The sequence below is a fragment of the Physcomitrium patens genome, chromosome 21 (assembly GCF_059467195.1).
Source record: "Physcomitrium patens ecotype Gransden chromosome 21, ASM5946719v1, whole genome shotgun sequence".
Taxonomy (NCBI): Eukaryota; Viridiplantae; Streptophyta; class Bryopsida; order Funariales; family Funariaceae; genus Physcomitrium; species Physcomitrium patens.
In genome coordinates this window covers 15,161,395-15,182,308 of record NC_143430.1, presented here as the reverse complement: position 1 = coordinate 15,182,308, position 20,914 = coordinate 15,161,395, and the positions used below count along the sequence as shown (strand labels likewise).

The 20,914-nt window shown below is 32.3% G+C and overlaps 1 protein-coding gene across 1 annotated transcript; it reads left to right on the top strand.

Moving 5' to 3' along the window:
• Positions 1–4,709: 4,709 nt before the first annotated feature.
• LOC112274321 (uncharacterized) lies at positions 4,710–7,231 on the top strand. Its single transcript, XM_073529937.2, has one exon. It carries the CDS (start codon positions 5,603–5,605, stop codon positions 6,854–6,856), a length of 1,254 nt encoding a protein of 417 aa, XP_073386038.1. The 5' UTR covers positions 4,710–5,602; the 3' UTR covers positions 6,857–7,231.
• Positions 7,232–20,914: the final 13,683 nt, after the last annotated feature.

Below are 20,914 nucleotides of genomic sequence, written 5' to 3'. Positions count from 1 at the left end.
ATCATAAGATACTAATTTTAAAATTTGAAACCAATGTTTGAAGTATTATAGAATTTTCATGGATAACCTTTACAACATCTCATCTTTTTCTTTATCTTTAATGGGTTCGCTTAAAGTTTTATTTCAAATTTATAATCATATTGAAGAATTTTTTTAATGCAAAAAATCAAAGAATATAAACTTAAACATCTTAGTATTACAAAAAAATACATTCATCTTAAATTGAACCCGCCTTATATAAAACAAAGTGAAATTCTAATACTATGGCTACAAATATGTATATATACATATATACATTTACATACATATATACATATACTAGTGGTTAATCCTTTGGCTTTGCCAATGTCAAGTATATTTTTGGCAGCCAATCAAAAAAAAAAAAAAAAAAAAAAAAAACAACACAGCATTAGCCATGTTAGCCAAGTGGGGGTCATGTTTATTTGAGCCACTGTCGCCGCCAACCTTGCTTGTTCCATTGAGCAATGTTAAATAAATTTACAATGTTTATGAATATTACATGTATTTTAAGTTTATTTTTATCTTTTTAATAGAATCATAATCTTAACTACTCAAGTGTAATTTTGATTTTAATGAGATTATATCTCAACTCTGCACTTGTCTACATTGAAGTAATTAAACTCAAACATTTCTCATTGCAATTTCAATTACCATTTGTATTCTTAAATTCTCTACTGGTTGAATTTTCAAGGAATTATAAAAAATTAGAGAAATTGGAATAATAATTTTTTGTACACATTGTTGCAATAGGAAAATTGTATTCAGTTTTAAAGCAATATCAACACTCTTTTTTTGTGAATAAAAAAGAAAAACTGCTAAGTAGACATTTATCTTTTAATGCATGGATACCCCCTTGTGCCACACACCCCTGCATACACACAGTAAAACTATTTATGCTAAAACAATTTAAGGATAAATTTATAATGAAATATTCTCTAAATAAAATTAATAAGCTTTGTAAAGTGAATTAAAAAACTATTTGAAATGTATTATGGTATTTTTTGATTTTAACCTTTTAAAAATAGAAATAATAATATGATAAGACTTTGCATAGAAATCTTTTACTGTAATTTTACCCTAAAAATCTTTAATATAAATAAGAATTTTTTGGTTTTTATTTTGGGTTGCTTGGCACTCGATGTCCACGTAATAAAAGGGGGTGTCCACCTAAAAAAGAAATTCTCATGTTCTTATTCAGTTATCATTGATTTTTATTTTTTATTTTTTAAAATCACATAATTGTAAGTAAATTAAATTTTATTAAATACCAATTGTTCAGATTTTTGAAAATCCCTTAAACTTTGCCTTTTGGAGAATTCATGACTTTCAGGAAGGAATTTTTAGTTTCAATTTAAAGTAAGAGTTATTAGAAGAAACTGAAACTACGTTTTCAAGAAATTAACTTCATTTTTATCTAATTTTTCTACAAATGATGCAACCAAGTCGTATTATTATGAATTAAAATTAATCATTTATGTCATAGAGCACTTCCTGACTATTTTACATTTGAGTTCAGTCCAATCTAGTTTACAAGTTATGAAAAACAAATCAGAGTGTAATGCCTCAGCAAGTGAGTGAATAATACCGAGAACAATATTTTGTTACTAATTAATTGATATTTTAAAGATTAGTGTATTTCTTTGTTAAACCTAATTTTACTGGAGGATTATAATAAATTCTATAATAAGATTATAGAACTTTTAACTGAAAAATATTATCATATAAGTTACCATGAATTCAATAACTTTTTTTTTATATTTTTATATTTTAGTAGTGATATATAAAAATTTAAGTTTAAGAAAAATAAAACCAGAAAAATTGAAAATTGATTATGGTTTTTAAAAATTAACTCCTTTACTTCGCCTCTGTTTTAGTATATGTTGGTCGTTTCTACTTCGACAAATGACAATTTGAAATATTTCCCTATACTTGTTTCTTAAGTATGAGAAAGATGTTTATGATATTATTAAAATCGTTTTTATATCCTGACTACACTGTGAATAATTTCATAGCAGCAGTATACACATGTTTTTTCAAAAAGAAAAAGAAAAAGAAAAATTTATGTCTAACATATTGAGATGCTTACTTAGATAAGTTATAGTTGTCATTACTTTAAAAAAAAAAAAAAAAATCTAGAATATTTATTATCTTGTTATTGCATTAAATTGCGTCAGTAAACATATATACATATATACAATCATTTTTATCTTATTTTTTCTTTATTAACTAGTAAATTTATAATTGAAATAGATGTTTTTAACCAATTCTTGGGATTTACCAATTAACTAAACTGGTTACGTTGAAAGTTCTTTTTATTTTAAACACTGTTTGCATCAAAATAACAGTAATGAATTTAAGATATACGATAGTTTTTTTTTAGGATTCAATGCATTTAATGAGAAATATATGTTATTTATTTGTTTATTTATTTATTGGTTGGTTGGTTATTTTTTATAATCAAGACATTTGAGTTTATTGGTCATGTTTTTTTTTTTTAGGAATATATTTAGAAAAATTGCAGTGGATTTTTTTTTGAGTAGTGCAAATGACATGAACATAAAGGCAACTTTATCAACTGCAATGATGGCCACAGTTAAGAGAGCATTTAATATATTTTCAATAAACACATGAAAAAATAAAAAAACTTATCACTACAATTCTTTCATAAATTTGTTATTGTCAACTTCTATTATTCTACTTGGTTAATGACCAGCTAAATTGTATTTTTTTTGTGCAGAAGGAACAGGCTAAAAGAAATATTTGTGGGTTCATGGTTTATAATGATGTTTTACAATACCCTTGAAATGTTTTATGACATGTACCTTATCTCCCAAAGATGGTTCAAACTGTGTAAATAATGTAGTAAATGTAGGATGATACAATTGCAGTGCTCAGCCTAATGTAGAATCTACAGTTTTTTTCAAATTCCACATTACAAATAATGAAATTATTGGAGTAAAACAGTTGCTAACATTGTGCTTCAACTGATGAAAGGTGTTAATGACTTGTGATACAGACTAGGCCCCTACCAATGATCATGATAAACAACATGAAGAATAAAGGATTGCATTTGATGTGACCAAACACTTGGTATGAAACTACAACTAATGTGAAATTGCTTGAAACCAAGAAATGGTGACTTTGAAACTTACGTAGTGTGCCACAATGAATAATGACATTGAGGTTGCTGTATTTCTCACATCAACTTACACCTAATGTTTGTATATGTTTTGGGATTTAGCTAGTATTGCCATCTTGTGGGATGACTTCACTTCACTGCAGACAGTAAAGTTCCCTGTCTCCTCGCCAAACAAGTTGCTTCACAATGGCATGACTCCTCATGTTATCTGCAAGTCACACCATACATCTTGTATGGATGGATCACACCTTGAGCCTAGGGCTGGATGCTTCCACAGGATTCCACTAAACAAACACAGATGCACACAATTACAAGTAACCAGGATCCTTCATTCAGTTCTATGGAGAGGTGAGTGGGGATTTGTTGCCAAGATGGATTACCTGCTGAGTAGGTAGCAAAAGCACAGTACACATAGCACAAGAGAATGATCTTCCAGGGCAGAAGAAGGGAAGGATCCTGCACAGGCAAGCATGGTGCAGGGAGGCTCATAATCATTCACTTTGCAAGTTACTCACAAAAATATGGGCATCTCACCATTCTCAACAGCTGAACTTACTGTGGTATCTGAATTTGCTCCAAGCAACAACCACAGTTTAACACACCACATCATACACCCCATGGAAATAATGGAATATTCTAGATTCTACAGCATCCAGCAGATCCTCATTACTGATGGATTCAGACTTCAAATTACTTTTCTCCATCAAAGCATCAGCTTGCATTCACTTGCAACATGAAGTGCCTCTGAAAGTGAATAGTTTGATATGGGTGTGCATGCCTTGTATTCCTAACCATCCATGTCAAATTGGCCTCAACATGAAACCCTCAATCTATTTACCAAATTTGTCAAAGGGAGAGAAAGACACCAACAATCAAGCCCAACAAAAACAAACCATCACTTTCTTGAATCTGTGGCAGGCAAAAGAAGGGTAATATCTTGCAAGGATCCAAAGCAAGGGAAGAGAATTTCCATGGAGGGGAGGGGGGAGATAATTCTGTGGCATGGGAATGAATGGCACCCCAAAGGTAGGCCAGCTACCCGCGAAAATTCCACGCAGGGAAAGGCAAGCAGACAAACGCTGCCAGTTTACAGCAAAAGCCCTCGTTTCTTTTGCTCTTTTTCTTGATATGCTGGAGATCCTGCCCATCCGGACCCCGAAGCACGTCCCGGGAGACCCGCCTTCATCCTCGCCGGACACGTTACAGACATACATACAGGCAAAAGCAGAAGAAGAAATGCCTCGTAGCGCTGCCCGTGAGAGGGTGCACATGCATCGGGACCATTGGACAGGGTGTGGGCGGGCAGGGCTGCGAGATGGAGGGCATGGACACAACGGAGCGAGAGATGTGAAAGATTCTGCGGAAGGAAGGGAAGGGGAGGGAAGTGGTGCGAGGGAGGGAGGGGAGGGAGGGGAGGGAGTGATGAGGCTTGCCTGCCTGCCCTTTTGGCGCCGCCTCCCATCCATCCCCGGCCCGTTCCTCAGCGTGGATTGCCGCGTTCCCTTCCTTTCCCCACTCCCCACCCCTCCCCTCCCCTCTTCTCTTCCCGTTGGCTATTTGCCCTGGCTCCGTGTGGGGCCTACGATCTGAGCATGGTAGGCCACGAGGTATAAGGTGCCGTTCGCCTGCGGCCGGCCCACAACTCCGTCGCCCTACCCAGCGCTGATGACGATGTCGTGAACTACATTGCTCGCGGCTCTCCTCATACCCTCAACATTGTCACACCACCATCGCAATCCCGTCTCCCTCGCTCTGTCATTCCCCCTTCCCCTCCTCTGCTTGCTTTTTTCATCTCCCCTCTTCTTTCCTCTGTATAATTCGTATCCACACATATCGCCGCGAGCCGCAGCTCGAGAGAGCTAGAGAGCCTCACCCTGTCGTAGTGCGCGATACCAGTTCTCCGCTTTGTTTCCCAACGAGATATCTTGGTATTTCAACTGTTGCATTTGCAGCTTTCGAGCTTAATGCAGAATACTCAGAAGGGTAATTGAGAATTCCATATTTTGGGGGATTTAGAACGGTTATCGTGGAATTCTTGCTCTATTCTTGGAGTAGTGCTACCGTGAGCCTTGTCGAATATTTAGCAGAAGAGCAGCTGGTGGGATTGCAGCTTGGAAAGGTTCTCATTTTCCTTGATCACAGTCACAAATTGCGTACTTACCGCTTTACGAACCATCTTTCACGGTTGAATGCCGTTTCTCCATCGGTTCTCCGTGGGTCTCACTGCGTGACGAACTTCCGAGATATCTAGCCCTGCTTAAATTTGAGATCCATTGCGGTTTTGAGCGTCATGATTTAGCAAGTGTTTTAAAAATTCCAGGGTCCTAGGGCAATTGTCTCACGTAGTGCACTGAACTCTGTCTGAATTTTAGGGGATGAGAGGTAGATTTGAAGAATACTGGTGTCTAATTTTCTGTTAATTTTTCACCCTTGAGGTAGCTCATGGATTTGGGAGGTGATCGCATGAGAGCTCCTCAGAGGCAGTCTCGAGAATATCAATATAGATCATTGGACGTCTTCACAGAGCAACACGAGCAGTTGCAAAAGCAGCAGCAGCAAGATGAGTATCAGAGAACAGAATTGAAGCTCGAGACACTGCCAAAAATGTTAAGCAATGCGACCGTGTCATCTTCCCCTCGAAGCAGTCCGGATGGACGTAGACTACGTACAGTCGCGAATAAGTATGCTGTGGAAGGTATGGTTGGGAGTGGCGCATTCTGCAAGGTGTATCAGGGCTCCGATTTGACGAACCACGAGGTTGTGGGCATCAAGCTGGAGGATACGAGAACTGAGCACGCTCAGTTAATGCACGAGTCGCGCTTGTACAACATATTGCGGGGTGGGAAGGGAGTGCCCAACATGAGATGGTTCGGAAAAGAGCAAGACTACAATGTGATGGTGCTAGACCTATTGGGGCCGAACCTGTTGCACCTCTTTAAGGTGTGTGGGCTAAGGTTTTCGTTGAAGACCGTGATTATGCTCGGTTACCAAATGATTGACCGGGTGGAATACGTGCATTCTCGAGGGCTCGTTCACCGTGACCTGAAGCCGGATAACTTCCTCATGGGCTGCGGTCGGCAAGGAAACCAAGTGTTCATTATAGATTTTGGCTTGGCAAAGGAGTACATGGACCCGGCAACACGAAGGCATATCCCTTACCGAGATAGGAAGAGCTTCACAGGGACGGCACGGTACGCTAGTAGGAATCAGCACAGAGGAATCGAGCACAGTAGAAGAGATGACATAGAATCACTTGGTTACATTCTTATGTACTTTCTAAGAGGCAATTTGCCATGGCAAGGGAAGGGCGGGCAACGCCTCACTGACCAGAAGCAACACGAGTACATGCACAACAAAATCAAGATGAACACCACTGTGGAGGAGCTTTGTGATGGGTATCCCAGTCAATTTGCCGACTTTTTGCACCACGCGCGAAGTCTAGGTTTCTACGAGCAGCCTGACTACTGTTACCTCCGAAGCTTGTTCCGTGATCTTTTCATTCAGAAAAAATTCCAGCTCGACCATGTGTACGACTGGACTGTGTATACTCAACTCCCCCAGAATGGCTCTCTGCAATCAGTGCGCAGCCAGAATTCCGCTGCTTCGTCCCATTTGCAAAATCGACCTTCGAATGTATCATATTGTCCACCCTTGACCAAGTCGGAGTTCCGTCGTGAGGTTGTTGCGGCGAATTAGGGCTTACGTTGGGAGGACTAGTGGTTCATCCTCTGCTCTGGTACTAAAATAGCACAAGGTTGCTTACTGTTTCCCTCTCTCAAGTCTTACATGATTGTGAATGGGGGTTTATGGAGTTGAGGATGAGGCAACTAAGCAGAGTGTAGGAAAAGAGTTGTAGACTCTCTAGTGTGTAGTGTGTAAATCAAGGCTTCTAGCATTGTGTCGGTAGCTTGTATGGATCAGACTAGAAATGACTTTATCCATTACAAGAATTTTTACTCGGAAAGCCCATGACGGTGATGATTTCAATACGTTGCACAAGCAACTTTCTTCTGTAATTGAAATAGAGGATCTGGTCTGAGTATGAGAAGATGGGCATACATTATTGGAGTATATGTCTCGCCTCAAGCCTGGATTGTTGTTTTTCGTTTGTTCATGTTTTAGCTTTGGATTGTTTGAATGAAATTTCTGTATTCTGGATAGCTACGTGGGATCCCTCCTGTGTGAGTGACGGCAATTATAGTGTGCCCAAGGCTGTCTGAAGGTTCACGGCATTTAGTGAAGATGTACTTGTCGACCGCATTTGCGAGGTCGTCAACTGGGAGAACTTTAAATGTCACGGATCCTGCTCTGATCTCATGCAGTAGCACGTTATCTGAAAACTTCGGTGAGGCGGACTCTACTTTTTCACGTGAGGAATCAACTTGCACACTGAAGATTTGTCTTTACCTCTTGCGCCTGCGCACTTGAGATCCAAGCAAACCCGAAAGTAGACATGTGTGTAGAAAAGCTCCGAGATATCTATCACCCACTGGACGATCAAGATATTTTGGCAGATGAAGCGAGTTCTCCCGAGTAATCCTCCTCTTTTGCTTCCCATGCCATAACCAGCTGCTCTCTACACCAACGTCAACCTCGTTTCTCAGTTCATCTGATTTTAGAAGCACACACAAACTTTAAATGTACACTTGCCATTTTCATTTCTTTGGATTATCCTCTCGCTTACTTTAACTATATAGCACAAATCCCATAGACCAGCTTTTAGGATTATTTTTTTCTAGTGTATTTCAAGACTTGTCATTTTTTTTTCCCCTCCATCACATCATTCAAAAAAGAAAGAAGTCGAATAATCTGATCGAAATTCCAGTGTATAATTGTGCTTGGTTAAACATCCTGTTTACTTATTCATAAACTATCCTTGTTAATACGTGGAATTAAAAACTTGTTGAGTTGGTTGTGCAAATTGAACACAGATTTCTAGTATTTAAAAAAAAAAAAAATTATGATAATGACCGCTAACTTATTCTGATGAGACTTTCATTTTTAGATTATTTTCCCTTAAAAATAAACAGTACAATCTTTATTAATATGACATGGAACTTCTTTGAAGATAATGTATATGTATGCCTTTTAAGAAAATTCATAGTATTTTTTGAACCTGTGATTATAGTTGGTTATTGGGCAATTGGAATTAGGGTCTCTGGCTTGTGCTGTATATTTATTTAAAAAATATTGCTTACAAAAACATCCATGGATGCAAAAGTTGTTGGTTTGGACATACCCTCAAATACTACTAGTGGATGATTTTATACAAAATTTAAAAGCCAAATAGGGAGATGAGAGCATCTCATGTATAAAGTGGCATGGACATGCATGAAATGAAGAAAGTGGGAATGAAGGAAAAGGATGTGGAATGAGTGATGTTCTCTTTCTCTTTCCCTTCTTCCTCCATCTCTGCATGGGGGCTGCTGCTTTGAATTGTTCCTTCCATGTGAGCAAGTGGGGCAGTGGCAATTTCCATGTGAGCTTGCATGCATCCAGCAGATGGCTCCATAACTAAATAGCTAGTTAGCTATAGCCACGTTGCCCATGTGCCAGCAACTGCTTATCCTCTATAGATGGCATAATAGAAAAACCCTAGATTCTGCTAGTCCAGATTCATGTGTTCATTCACTCTCCCTCTCTACCTCCCTCTTCCTCCTCCTTCCCTTCTGCTTATGTCCATCTCTCTCAACTCTGGTCTCTGAGGGTGCTCTCCTCTGAATTTCATACTAATATGGTATCATGCTGGTGTCAAATAAGCTATCACAAAAGGCCTTTCAAAGCCAATCTATCATAGCCCTTGGACAGACATACAAGCATAGTGAAGAGAACTTTACCAAACATGTCACTTTCATGATGAAGGCAGCCTGATGGTCACTTCCTCACTAACAAATAAAAAAGGGGAAAAAAACATTTCCTTCCTTCTTTGGCACTTCTATCTACACAGTCAAGTATACACAATATATATAAATATAAATATAGTCTTGGATCCTCAATGGCTAACATCAATCAAACTATTTCCATTTCCAATTTCATAAATATTTGTTCATTCATAATGGGTGTGCAGTGCAAACTTTTTGTAATCCTTACTTGAGTGACTCTATGATTCATGGATATATGTTTGTTTAATTTCATCTTTTGACTTATTGTGTATGTACATGTGGCTATGTCATAAAACTTTTGCCAATTTCTACTTGAATTGTGCCTCTCAGCACCAACTAACTTAAAACCCACAAAACCTACAAATTTATTTATGTCTTTTTCTAATTTATGTCTCTTACTATGTCATGTAAATGACACTTTTACAAAAATATTGCATTTACATCAACCAATTGTAATATTTTGTTTTATGTTTTTACAAGTTTTTAAACATTGGTGAAATACAAATTATGTGTGTGTGTGTATATATATATATAGAGAGAGAGAGAGAGAGAGAGAGTGAAAGAGAGAGAGAGAGAGTGAGAGAGAGAGATATGAATTCCAACCTATAACATTTTTTACAAAATGTATGAGAAATCCAGTTTTTGAGTAGAATATGCAAAAGTAGGTTTAGTTTTTTTTTAGTTTTTTTTTTTTTTTTTTTTTTTTTCCCGAATTTTTAAAATAATTCAAATAGTTTCATATTACGTGTTTAAACTATTTTTTATACCAAACAAACCTTATAATTTAGATTTTTTTTCTAAAAAATAAAAATTAAATTTTAAATTTGACAATATCTTATATATATACTAGTGGAAATCCATATAGTTGGTCATGAAAAAGTTATAAAATCTTAATATGTGGTTGCTAAGTGAAAAATTGACCACTCTTAAAAAATAATTATAAATAAATAAATAAATAAATAAATAAATATATATATATATATACATAAAAATAAAGAAATTAATATTTTTATATTTTAATTTATAAATATAATTGTTATATATTTTACATAAAAAATAATTAAAATAACTAAGTTAAAAGAACTTCCAAATAAATTATATTTATGGTGGTATTTTTATATTAATTATTTTTTAGATATAGGATGTTGATTGTATTTAGAGAAGTGCATTGTGATATGGCAATATATAATTGTCCATGTGTAAATACCGAGATTCTAAGTTCTATTCCTACATTCTTTAATGATTGTTGTTGAGATTTATTAATTATTATTATAAATCTCACCTTTATTGAAAATTGCCTTTGCTACCACTTAAACAAAATCTTTTCAGATGATGGATATAACATGATCCTTGGAAGAAAAGCCAATTGTCTATTATAGTTTCTACAAAATAGTCTTGGTTCTATAACTTGATTAGTCAACTACGTAATGACTAACCATGATCCATTGCAAAGACTTTGATGAGAAGCAATATTTTGCAACAACATAATAAGACATCCAATCTAGAATTCTAAACTAAATGGTTGCAATCCAAATAGATTTAAAGTATTCAAATATTCAATTATATAATAATTACTATTATTAACATCATCTTCTATAATTGCTATATTTGTGATAAAATAAATATATAAAATTTTATAAAGTTTTTGTATAGTATGCTTCTTTAAATCATCAGCATCATAGTTTTGAGCAAATAAAATAGACTTATTAGAGATATAATTATCTCCAAGTATCCTATCATCATCTATATCCAAATAAAAAGCTTGAATCAAATCATTTGATGTTAGACCTACTTTCATATATTCTATTAGAATCATAATATTTTCAATGGATCTACAATTGTTGAACTATTTTCAATGTGAAAATAAAAAATAATATAAGATATATTAAAAATAAATATTATATTATTAAAAAAATCTTTCAAAAATAACAATCTTATATAATACATATTTTTTGATATAGATATACTATATAAAAGACCAAACAAGAAGTTGAATGGAAGAATTTCAATAAGAAAGCTAACAAAAATTTGATTAAATCATATGAGTACAAGTTCAATATCAAGAGAGATGAACTAGAGCTCCAAGAGATATGTTGTGGAGATTGATAATTTCCTTTGCTTTGGCTCCAATATATATTAAGTATTAGAAAGCTTCTTAAGAAGTTTTCATGTTGCTTCAAGATGAAGTAATCTTAGGAAGCTCTTTGAGAAGTTTTTATATTGCTTAAAGTTAATAAAACCTTCTAAAGCTTCTTAAGAAGTTCTCATATTGCTTGAAGATGAAACAATCTTAAGAAGCTTTTTAGACAACTTTTTTAATCATCATAGAATTTTTTAGAAGCTTTTAGAAATTCTAAGATTCTTTTAAATCTTCTAAAATCTAATAAAATACTATAAAAATATTTCTAAAATCTTCTTATTAGATGTTCGTGATACCTTTAAAAGTTCTTCAATAAATAATCAATTTTTGTCAAAAATACCTTTTATATGCATATTTTTGATTAATTATCATAGACATATATATTAACCTATATACTTATCTAGATAATAAAAATAAGTAGAAGTAAGTCAAAGTAGATAAATATGATAATATCTTTTGGAAAGCTTCTTAGAAGCTTTATAGATGCTGCTTTACCTTTATACATGTCTATAGGTAATTGATAGGTTGAAAACTTGGCCAACAAGAAGCCACTTGTCCACATGTTGATCACTTGAAGTACAAGTTGGACATATGGCACACACTTAAGAAACTTGTATTACAAATTAGACATGTGTTCTATAAGTTGGACGTGTATTAGAGGTCCTATAGCATGTCGCCACATAGTTCTTAGTTAAGTAGTATATATAGAGATAAGAGTGAGGCCTTCTTCACTCTTGTCAACTCCTTTCTTGATTTTAATCTAGTTTTAAGAGTCTTATGTTTTCTAGTCTTTGGCAATAGTCATTACAGTTCTTTCTTAAATATACATACTTTCTTTTATTTGTCACTTTTTTTTTGATACAGATTCCATGACTTAATGCATCTTCTTCCAGTTTGTGTCTTTGATAGATTGACAAGAATGCATATATAATATTAGAGCTTTGTCATTTCTTAATTAAAAGTAGCTTACTCCTTTCTCTTGACAAGACATAAGTATGTAAGAAGTTATAGATTATCTTCTTTTAAATTGATATATATATATATATATATATATATATATATATATATATTTTTCGATTCATGAATATTATTTTTTGTGAGAATAGATACCTTTCTTTTTATTGTGCTCATATGGCAAAGCTTGCTGAAATGAAAAGTATAATTATTCAAATGCAAAAGCAAATGAGAGAATTAATGCTTGCAATGCATCAACTCAGTCTACCACTACAAAGAGAATAAGATTATCAAGCAATGAAGATATAGAAATGATCAGAGTTGCTTCAACATCTACACCAAACCATACTACTGCTCCTATAATAAAATATCGTTCAAGTTTCAAGGAACCAAAAATTGGATTGCGTAAGAAGTTTGATGGCACAAGCTCTAAGTTTTGAGGATTCATCAAACAGGTACAACTAGTGATTGAACTACAACCTTAAAGTTATCCAACTCAAGGATTATAAGTTAGGTTTATTACAACACTACTTTCAGGTTTTGCTTTATTATAGTTTTCATCATTTTTTGAACAACATTATCCAATATTAGATAATTTGGAAGTATTTTTAGTAGAATTTTGATCTATGTATGGAGAATTTGATGCAATCCATTGTCGTATTGTAACACAACTATATGGTGAAAGATGATAATATGGATCTTATTAAAGAAGAGCCAAGTTAAAAGAAAAATTAGAAAAATATGGATAAAAGATAAGAAGGTAGTAAAACTTTTAGTAGTAATGCTGCCCTTTTAGAAAAAATAGCTTCTACTTACTTTGTAGGGCCAAAAATAAGGTAGATTGGAAAAATAAATGATATAGACATCTTTAGGAAGAAGTTAAGAGTAAATTCTAGTAAAAATTACTTAGAAAAACTAGCTGTTGATACCCAGAGAGGGTTGGTTATGAACCAGGGTCGAAATCAGACCCTGAGGCACAAAACCGAGTCTCGACAACGACTCCGGGATTTTTTGGCAGATCGGAGAGTGGGATTTGATAGAAGATTTGGCAAGGTTTCTATGAGCATTAGTTTTGGATGATTTGGATCTGTATTGACTTTGTAAGAGCTTTGCAAAGTCAAGGTTTGTTTTGGATGACTTGGGTTTTGTGAAATAAAATAGGGTTTATATTTTGGGTGATTTCAAGAGTTTTTTTTATAGATCTATGGATGAAATTTTGTAGGTTAATATTCATAGTTGTGTTAAATCTACATTGTGAATTTGAGCTTGATCTAACAGTTGAATTGAGGGTTATTGAGGTTTAAGTGAGTCAAAGTCTCACAAAGTAGAATTTTAGGTCTAGTGAGGATTTTTAAAATTTCTTGCAATCTACTAGTTGGATTGGAGTGAAATTTATGTGAGAATATATTAGACTTGTTTTTCTATGTGTAAAAAAATTTTAAGATCAATCGAATGTTGAAACAGAGAGATATTGGCCTTGGGAGATTGGCATCAAGATTGGAGAAGGAGGCCGGCCAATACCCAAGCACATTTTTGAGGTTATCATCTATTTGGTAATTCCGATCCTTTTAAAACTTTTTGTGCTTATTTTTAACTTAGTTTCTAAGAAGTGTGGAAAACTTGAATTAAGATTGAAGGTTTAATCATTAGTTATTGAAATTTAAATCTATTGTAGAAATTACTAAGATTTGATTAGGGATTGATTTAGGGTTTAGAGTTTGATTAGGATTTGATTTAGGATTAGGATTTGATTAGGATTTGATTTAAGGTTTGAGATTTGGATTAGAATTTGGTTGGAGTTTGATTTAGAAATTAGGGTTTGATTAGGGTTTGATTTAAGGTTTAAGATTTGGATTAGAATTTAGTTGTTGTTTGATTTAGGATTTAGGGTTTGATTTAGGGTTTGGTTAGAATTTAATTTAGGATTTGCTTTAGGATTAGGATTTGATTAGGATTTGATTTAGGATTTAGGATTTGATTAGGATTTCATTTAGGATTTTCTTAGGATTTAATTTAGGATTTAGTTGGGATTTGGTTTAGGATTCAGGGTTTGGTCAGGATTTGGTTTAGGTTTAGGATTTGATTTATGGTTTAGGATTTTATTAGGGCTTATTTAGGATTTAAGATTTACTTAGTTTTGGCCTAAAGTTTGAATGAAGTCCAATAGGATTTTAACTAGGATTAAATTAAGATTGAATTGAGATGTATGTGTAAGTTATTTGTGATCATTCTAATATTTCTTTAAGATTTCTTATTTTTTCTTTAAAATTTCTTTGAGGTTTCTTTGAATTTGATTAAAGCTTGCTTAGCATTATTATGTTTTAATTAGAGCATTGTTAGAATTCTATTAGAATTAGGATTTTATTGTTATAATTTCCATTCTACTTTCTACAACAAGGTGCTCGGAGCATTCTCAAGCAAGACTTCATGTATTACGACACTGTATTGTAACCAACAACATTTATATTTTACAAAAAAGCAATTGATTAGTGATATTATATGCTTTATAATTTTAAAAATTAGCAACAAATATCAAATAGGATGATGTAGCACTCATCAATCAATTTCTCTACGGATTATAATATGAAATAAAGAAATTAATGCTCAATTTACTTGATCCTCAGATATTAAGTCAAGCAGTTGACTTTGTTGTGAAATGTGACAAATGGCGTTTTGAGTTTGGATCTAATAATCACATAAGAAAACCTCAATATTATTATAATTCAATAACAATACCAATGACTTCTCAATCTAAATATTTGGAAGTAGAAGACATGTAAATTGATGTAGTACATTTTAAACTTCTTATCGAATAAGAAAAGACTCATCGTCATAAAGAAGGACTATGTTTATATTGTGGAGAAGCTAAGCACACAGCTCAATATTGTACAAAGAAATAATGCAACTACAAAATAAGGAATACTGTTGTCAAAGATGAAAACATATCAAAAAATAAATTTATCCAGCTACAATAGGGACAGTGTGGTTAGAATCTTGTACAATTCCTAATGAATGTCTTATTCTTTCCTCAAAAACCTCTCCTTATTTTATAATAGATGTGAATTTAGGATCTAATAATCACAAAGCCTATGCCTCAATAGTTTAGAAGCCTGTACTTATTTTTTGATGAAGAATTTGTTAAAAGTCATAATATACAATTAGTGTGAAAAATTAAACCCATATACATAGAATACATAGACAGTCGTTCGTTATCTTTAGAAGATGTTACTCATCAAACATTTCTTATAGATGTAGTAGTAAATAGTCATAATAATTACATATTTTTTATATAATTAGATCTCTATCTAATCTTGTCATTTTAGGTTTATCGTGGCTAAAAAAGTATAATCATATGATAGATTGGATTTCTTATAAACTTAAATTTTCTTCAAACATCATTGAAAGTTTGTAATCTAGTAAAAAGCCATGAGTCTAGTATAGCCAAACATATATTTGTAGATGCAAAAGCTTTTTTGTATGTTACAAAAGAAGGATCATCTTTTGTTATTTATGCCACACTCATTTTAAATGATGGAAAGTTTTTAAGTGAAATTCTAAGTCAATATCAAGATTTTCAAGATGTTTTTGAAAAGAAGAATGTAGATATTTTTCCAGAGCATTGTCTATATGATTGTTCAATTGATCTTAAAGAAAGAATTCTATCGCCATTTGGTCTAATTTATAATTTATCACAAAATGAATTGGGTAAATTTAAGAAGTATATTGATGAGAACTTGGCCAAAAATTTCATATGTCATTCAAAATCTCATGCAAGAGCTCGTATCTTATTTGTGAAGAAAAAAGATGGATCATTGCAAATGTACATGGATTATCAAAGATTCAATAAGATTACCATTAAGGATAGATATTCTGTGCCTTTGATATCTAGACTTTTTGATCAATTAAATCAAGCTAAGATCTATACAAAAATAGATCTATAAAGAGCATACAATCTGGTCCGCATTAAAAAAGGAGATCAATAGAAGACTATAATTCGAACAAGGTATGGATATTTTGAATATAATGCCATTCTTTTTGGACTCAAGAATGCACCAATTACTTTTTAACATCTTATGAATGATATTTTTGTGAATTTTTAGATGATTTTGTTGTTTATTATTTAGACAATATTTTAATCTAATCTAATCTAAAAATTCAAAAGAACATGAAGTTTATATTCGTCATGTGTTACAAAAACTTAGAGATGCAAGATTGTATGCCAAGATGAAAAAGTGTGTACTCCACACTACTCAAGTTGACTTCTTAGGATACATCATTTCAAATAATAGTCTAATAATGGATTGTAAAAATATTTATATAATTATGGATTGGAAGATTTCAAAAACAATAAGAGATGTATAATACTTTTTGAGATTTGTCAATTACTATCAGATCTTCATCAAGAAATTTTCTCAAGTTTCAATGCCACTTATGCGCTTAACTTGTAAAGATAAGCTCGAGTGGAGTAAAGAATCTAAAGCATCATTTGAAGCTTTGAAGAAATCTTTTATTTTTGCACCAATCTTACATCACGTCGACTTTTTAAAAGCATTTCTTATGGACAAAGATGCATCTGAATTTACCTTGGATATAGTCTTGTCACAAATAAGAGCAAACGAAAAACCTCATCCAATAGCTTTTCATTCAAAAAAGTTTTCAACAGCCCAGATTAATTATGAGATCAACGACAAGGAACTTCTTGCAATCATGGATACATATTAAGAGTGGCATCATTATTAAGAAGGCTCTTTGAGTCCAGTCACCATATATATAGATTAAAAGAACTTCATGTATTTTATGTTAGCACATATTGTAAATTGTCATCGGACTCGTTGGAGCATGTCTTTGTCAAGATTTGAATTCAATATTACTTATCAGCTAAAAAAACAAGAAGGTTTGTGTAATGTCCTTTTAAAATATTCTTATTTTATACCAAATGAAGGAGAAGTAGCTTTTGGCTAACAAAAGATAATTTTATTGAAGCCAAAATATTTTCTTCTATGAACAATAAAATCAACATTCACTATTGATTTGACTTTTCTCAAGCAGATTTAAGCAAGTATATTTTTAGACCTTCTTTTTTATGATATTAAAAATAATTCTTCTAAGTCTCATGATACTTCCAAGTTTGAGTTTAAGAAGAACCTACTCTATTTCAAAAAATTCTTATATGATTCATAAAAAAAAGCATGATTACGTACTCTTGAAGCTCATTAAAATTTTCTTCTAACAAGACATTTTGGATATAATAAAACTTTGGAACTTATATTTAGAAATTTTTAGAGGCTTCAAATATGGAAGGCTGTTAAAAAATTTGTATAGACATGGGATGTTTGTTGAAGATCAAAAACTCCTTGTCATTGACCTTATAGATTCTTCTAACCATTACCTATACCAAAACAACCATGGTCTTTTGTATCTATGGATTTTATCATGGATCTTTGAATTTCAAGTTCATATGATTCCATATTTTTGATTGTAGATCATTTCACCAAGATGGCATATTTTGTACTATGTACAAAATATATAACAAGTAAAGAAACAACTAAACTCTTTCTTAACAATATCTATCACTATCATGGATTATCTAGGGATATTATATCAGTTAGAGGAATACAGTTTTTATCAAGATTTTAGAAAATTCTTCTCAAGATATTGAAGGTGGATATAAAACTATCTTTGGCTTTCCGCCCTCAATTTTATAGACAAAAAAAATGGATAAATTAAATTTTAGAGCATTATTTGAGGTATACCATCAACTATCAACAAGATGATTAGATAGTTCTTTTACCATTGATAGAATTTGCTTACAATAATTGGATACATTCTTCAATCAACAATTATCTTTCTTTTCAATTATGGTTATCATCTACAATTTGACACTTCTAACTTTTCAAAAGTTGATAAACTTATGGCAAAAGATGCTGCAAATCAATTGTCAGAGCTACATACAACAATGAATGCATAATTAAAAGAAACTTAAGAATGACAAAAAATCAATGCAGATATCTATTGCAAGGATCAACCTCAATTCCATGTGGAGGATAAGATATGATTATTTTTTCATAATATTAAAACTATTTTTTCTTCTAACAAGCTGGATTATTTTAGGCTTCGATCATTTTTTATTTATCAATAGATCAATCTAGTTGCTTATCGATTACACCTACCGGAGTTTGTTAAAATCCATCCTATGTTCTATATATCTTTATTTGAGCCATATAAGACAATGGAATATAAAGAAGGAGACAAATGCCACCACCTCCTATAGAAATAGATAATAATAAAGAATTTAAGGTGGAAGAAGTCTTAGATTCAAGGCGGCTCCAAAATAGGTTAAAATATCTAGTATATTGGCATAGATATAACATTAATGAATATACATAGAAGCGATCCAGGAATCTAGCAAATGTATCAATCAAAGTTAAAGCTTTTCATCAACAACATCTATCAAAATCAAGATGAAGAGTCAAGAAATTCTTTGCTATAAAGCAATACAAGCCTAATGGAGATTTCATTCTATCTTGTATCATTGTTTCTTTGAATGTTTTAGTACTTAAGAGATGGAGAACCAACAATGAGCAGATTCAAATCAAGAGCTATCATTTGTTTAGTTAATAGATGAGACATTACGATTATTATAACCTTTGAGACGACGCAATTGAGATGATGACCTTCAAGAATGACATGTTTTTCTTCAAATAAATAGTGAGATACAACGCATTTGGTACCACGACCTTGGAAGGAACTCCTAATATTTAGTGATACTTTTGGAGGTAAGAACCACTTTTGATGGTATTACTAATGTTTTATTTGAAGGAAGTTATGAAAGCCTCAATAATAATCAAATATCATGGTAGTCTTCTCACCTTGATATGGGACATTATCAATGGTTGAAGGGACCTATGAACTACCTTCAACAGAAACAAAGATTAGAATATGTAGCAAATATAGTTTGGCACATCTTGGACTTCATCTACTTGTAACCACCGCTCTTCGTAGAACTCGTTTGAAGAAGGAGGGATAATGTCACATACGTACATATTTATCTTCATAATTATTTACATAATAAGAATAGGTAGAAGTTAGTCAAAGTAGATAAATATGATAATATCTTCTAGAAAGCTTCTTAGAAGCTTCATAGACATTGCTTTGCCTTTATACATGTCTATAGGTGATTGGTAGGTTGAAAATTTAGCCAAAAAGGAGGCCACTTATTGACATATTGACCACTTATACCACAAGTTGGACATATTGCACACACCTAAGAAACTTCCTTTGCAAATTAGACATGTGTTCTGCAAGTTGGACACATATTAGAGGTCTTATAGCATTTCGCCACGTATTCTTTAGTTAAAGTAGTATATATAGAGGCAAGAATGAAGCCTTTATTACTTCTTTCTTGGTTCTTAGTCTAGTTTTAAGAGTCTTATTTTTTCTAATCTTTAGCAATAGCCATTTCAATTCTTCCTTGAATATACATACTTTCTTCTATTTTGTCACTTTTCTTTTGACACAAATTCTATGACTTGATGCATCTTATTCTAATTTATAACCTTGACAGCTAGCCACATATCTTAATTTACAAGGTAAGTTATCTATGTATGTACCACATAGTTAGCTTGTTCTTTAAGCTATCAATACGTCATTAACTTGTTGATTAAATTTCTAACCTATAAATACATCTAAAATCAAAACCGTATCTATGAAGCTTTCAAAAAACTTTTTTAAAAGACTTTATGAAATTAATCTATATTAACATGCTTCTATGTAATCATATAAGTAACTATTGGGATAAATGTATATATTTGTGATACTTGCTTATATAAACCGATGTACAAATTTCTTCATAACTTATAAAGTAAGTACTCAAATACCATAATATTTTGATATATAGCTTTTTTATCTAATAATACATACTTTTGGAATTTTTGAGTCAAAAATTTATCAAGAAATTCAAGATATGGCTGCAATAATTACTATCAATAAAACGAGTTAGTTATTGCCTCTGAATTACATGTGCTATCTTGAATGTTCTATAACTTCTTTATAAAAATTCCAAATGTAGAATTTCTTTCACTTAAGTTATGGATCTTAAAATCTCTCTTATGGTTGTATCTCTTAATTTCCAAAATCTATCATAAAATCTCTTATTTTCTAAAAATAATATTAGTATATCTTAAAAAGATATCTTAACTTTGAATGGTTATAATTTTATCACCCTAATTTTTAATCTTCTAAAAGTTTTACACAAATTGTAGAATAAATCCTAAACTTATAATCTTCACTTCAAATCCTTGAATGTCTCTTTTGAAGTCGCCAAAATCCTTGTTATGGTCGCAGAGAGCCTGCTAAATATCTATTTGGTATGGCCTTTGATCAATAAGAATAAAGATCTTTATTTTTTGCCTTCATCCATCCATACCTTCTTTTCAACCCTCCAAATTAATTACTTAGAGGTTTAAATCTTTATCTTTGAGTTCCAATCTTCTCCTTAAATTTTATACAAAAATTCTATAGAATTTAAATACTATAATCAAAATAAGTAAACTTCAAAATAAATTTTCTTACAACAACTTTCTTTAAATTAATTTAATAATCACACTAATCTATATTAATAATTAAAATTATATTATATATTTTAGTTAATTTTTATATATTATAATCAATTACTATACGACAACATAAAAAGTATGGCAAAGCTTAATTCTATGATAAGTGGTTTGGATCCTAGAAAAGTAAGCTAAAATGTAATACAACATGCATGTGAAGGTTATT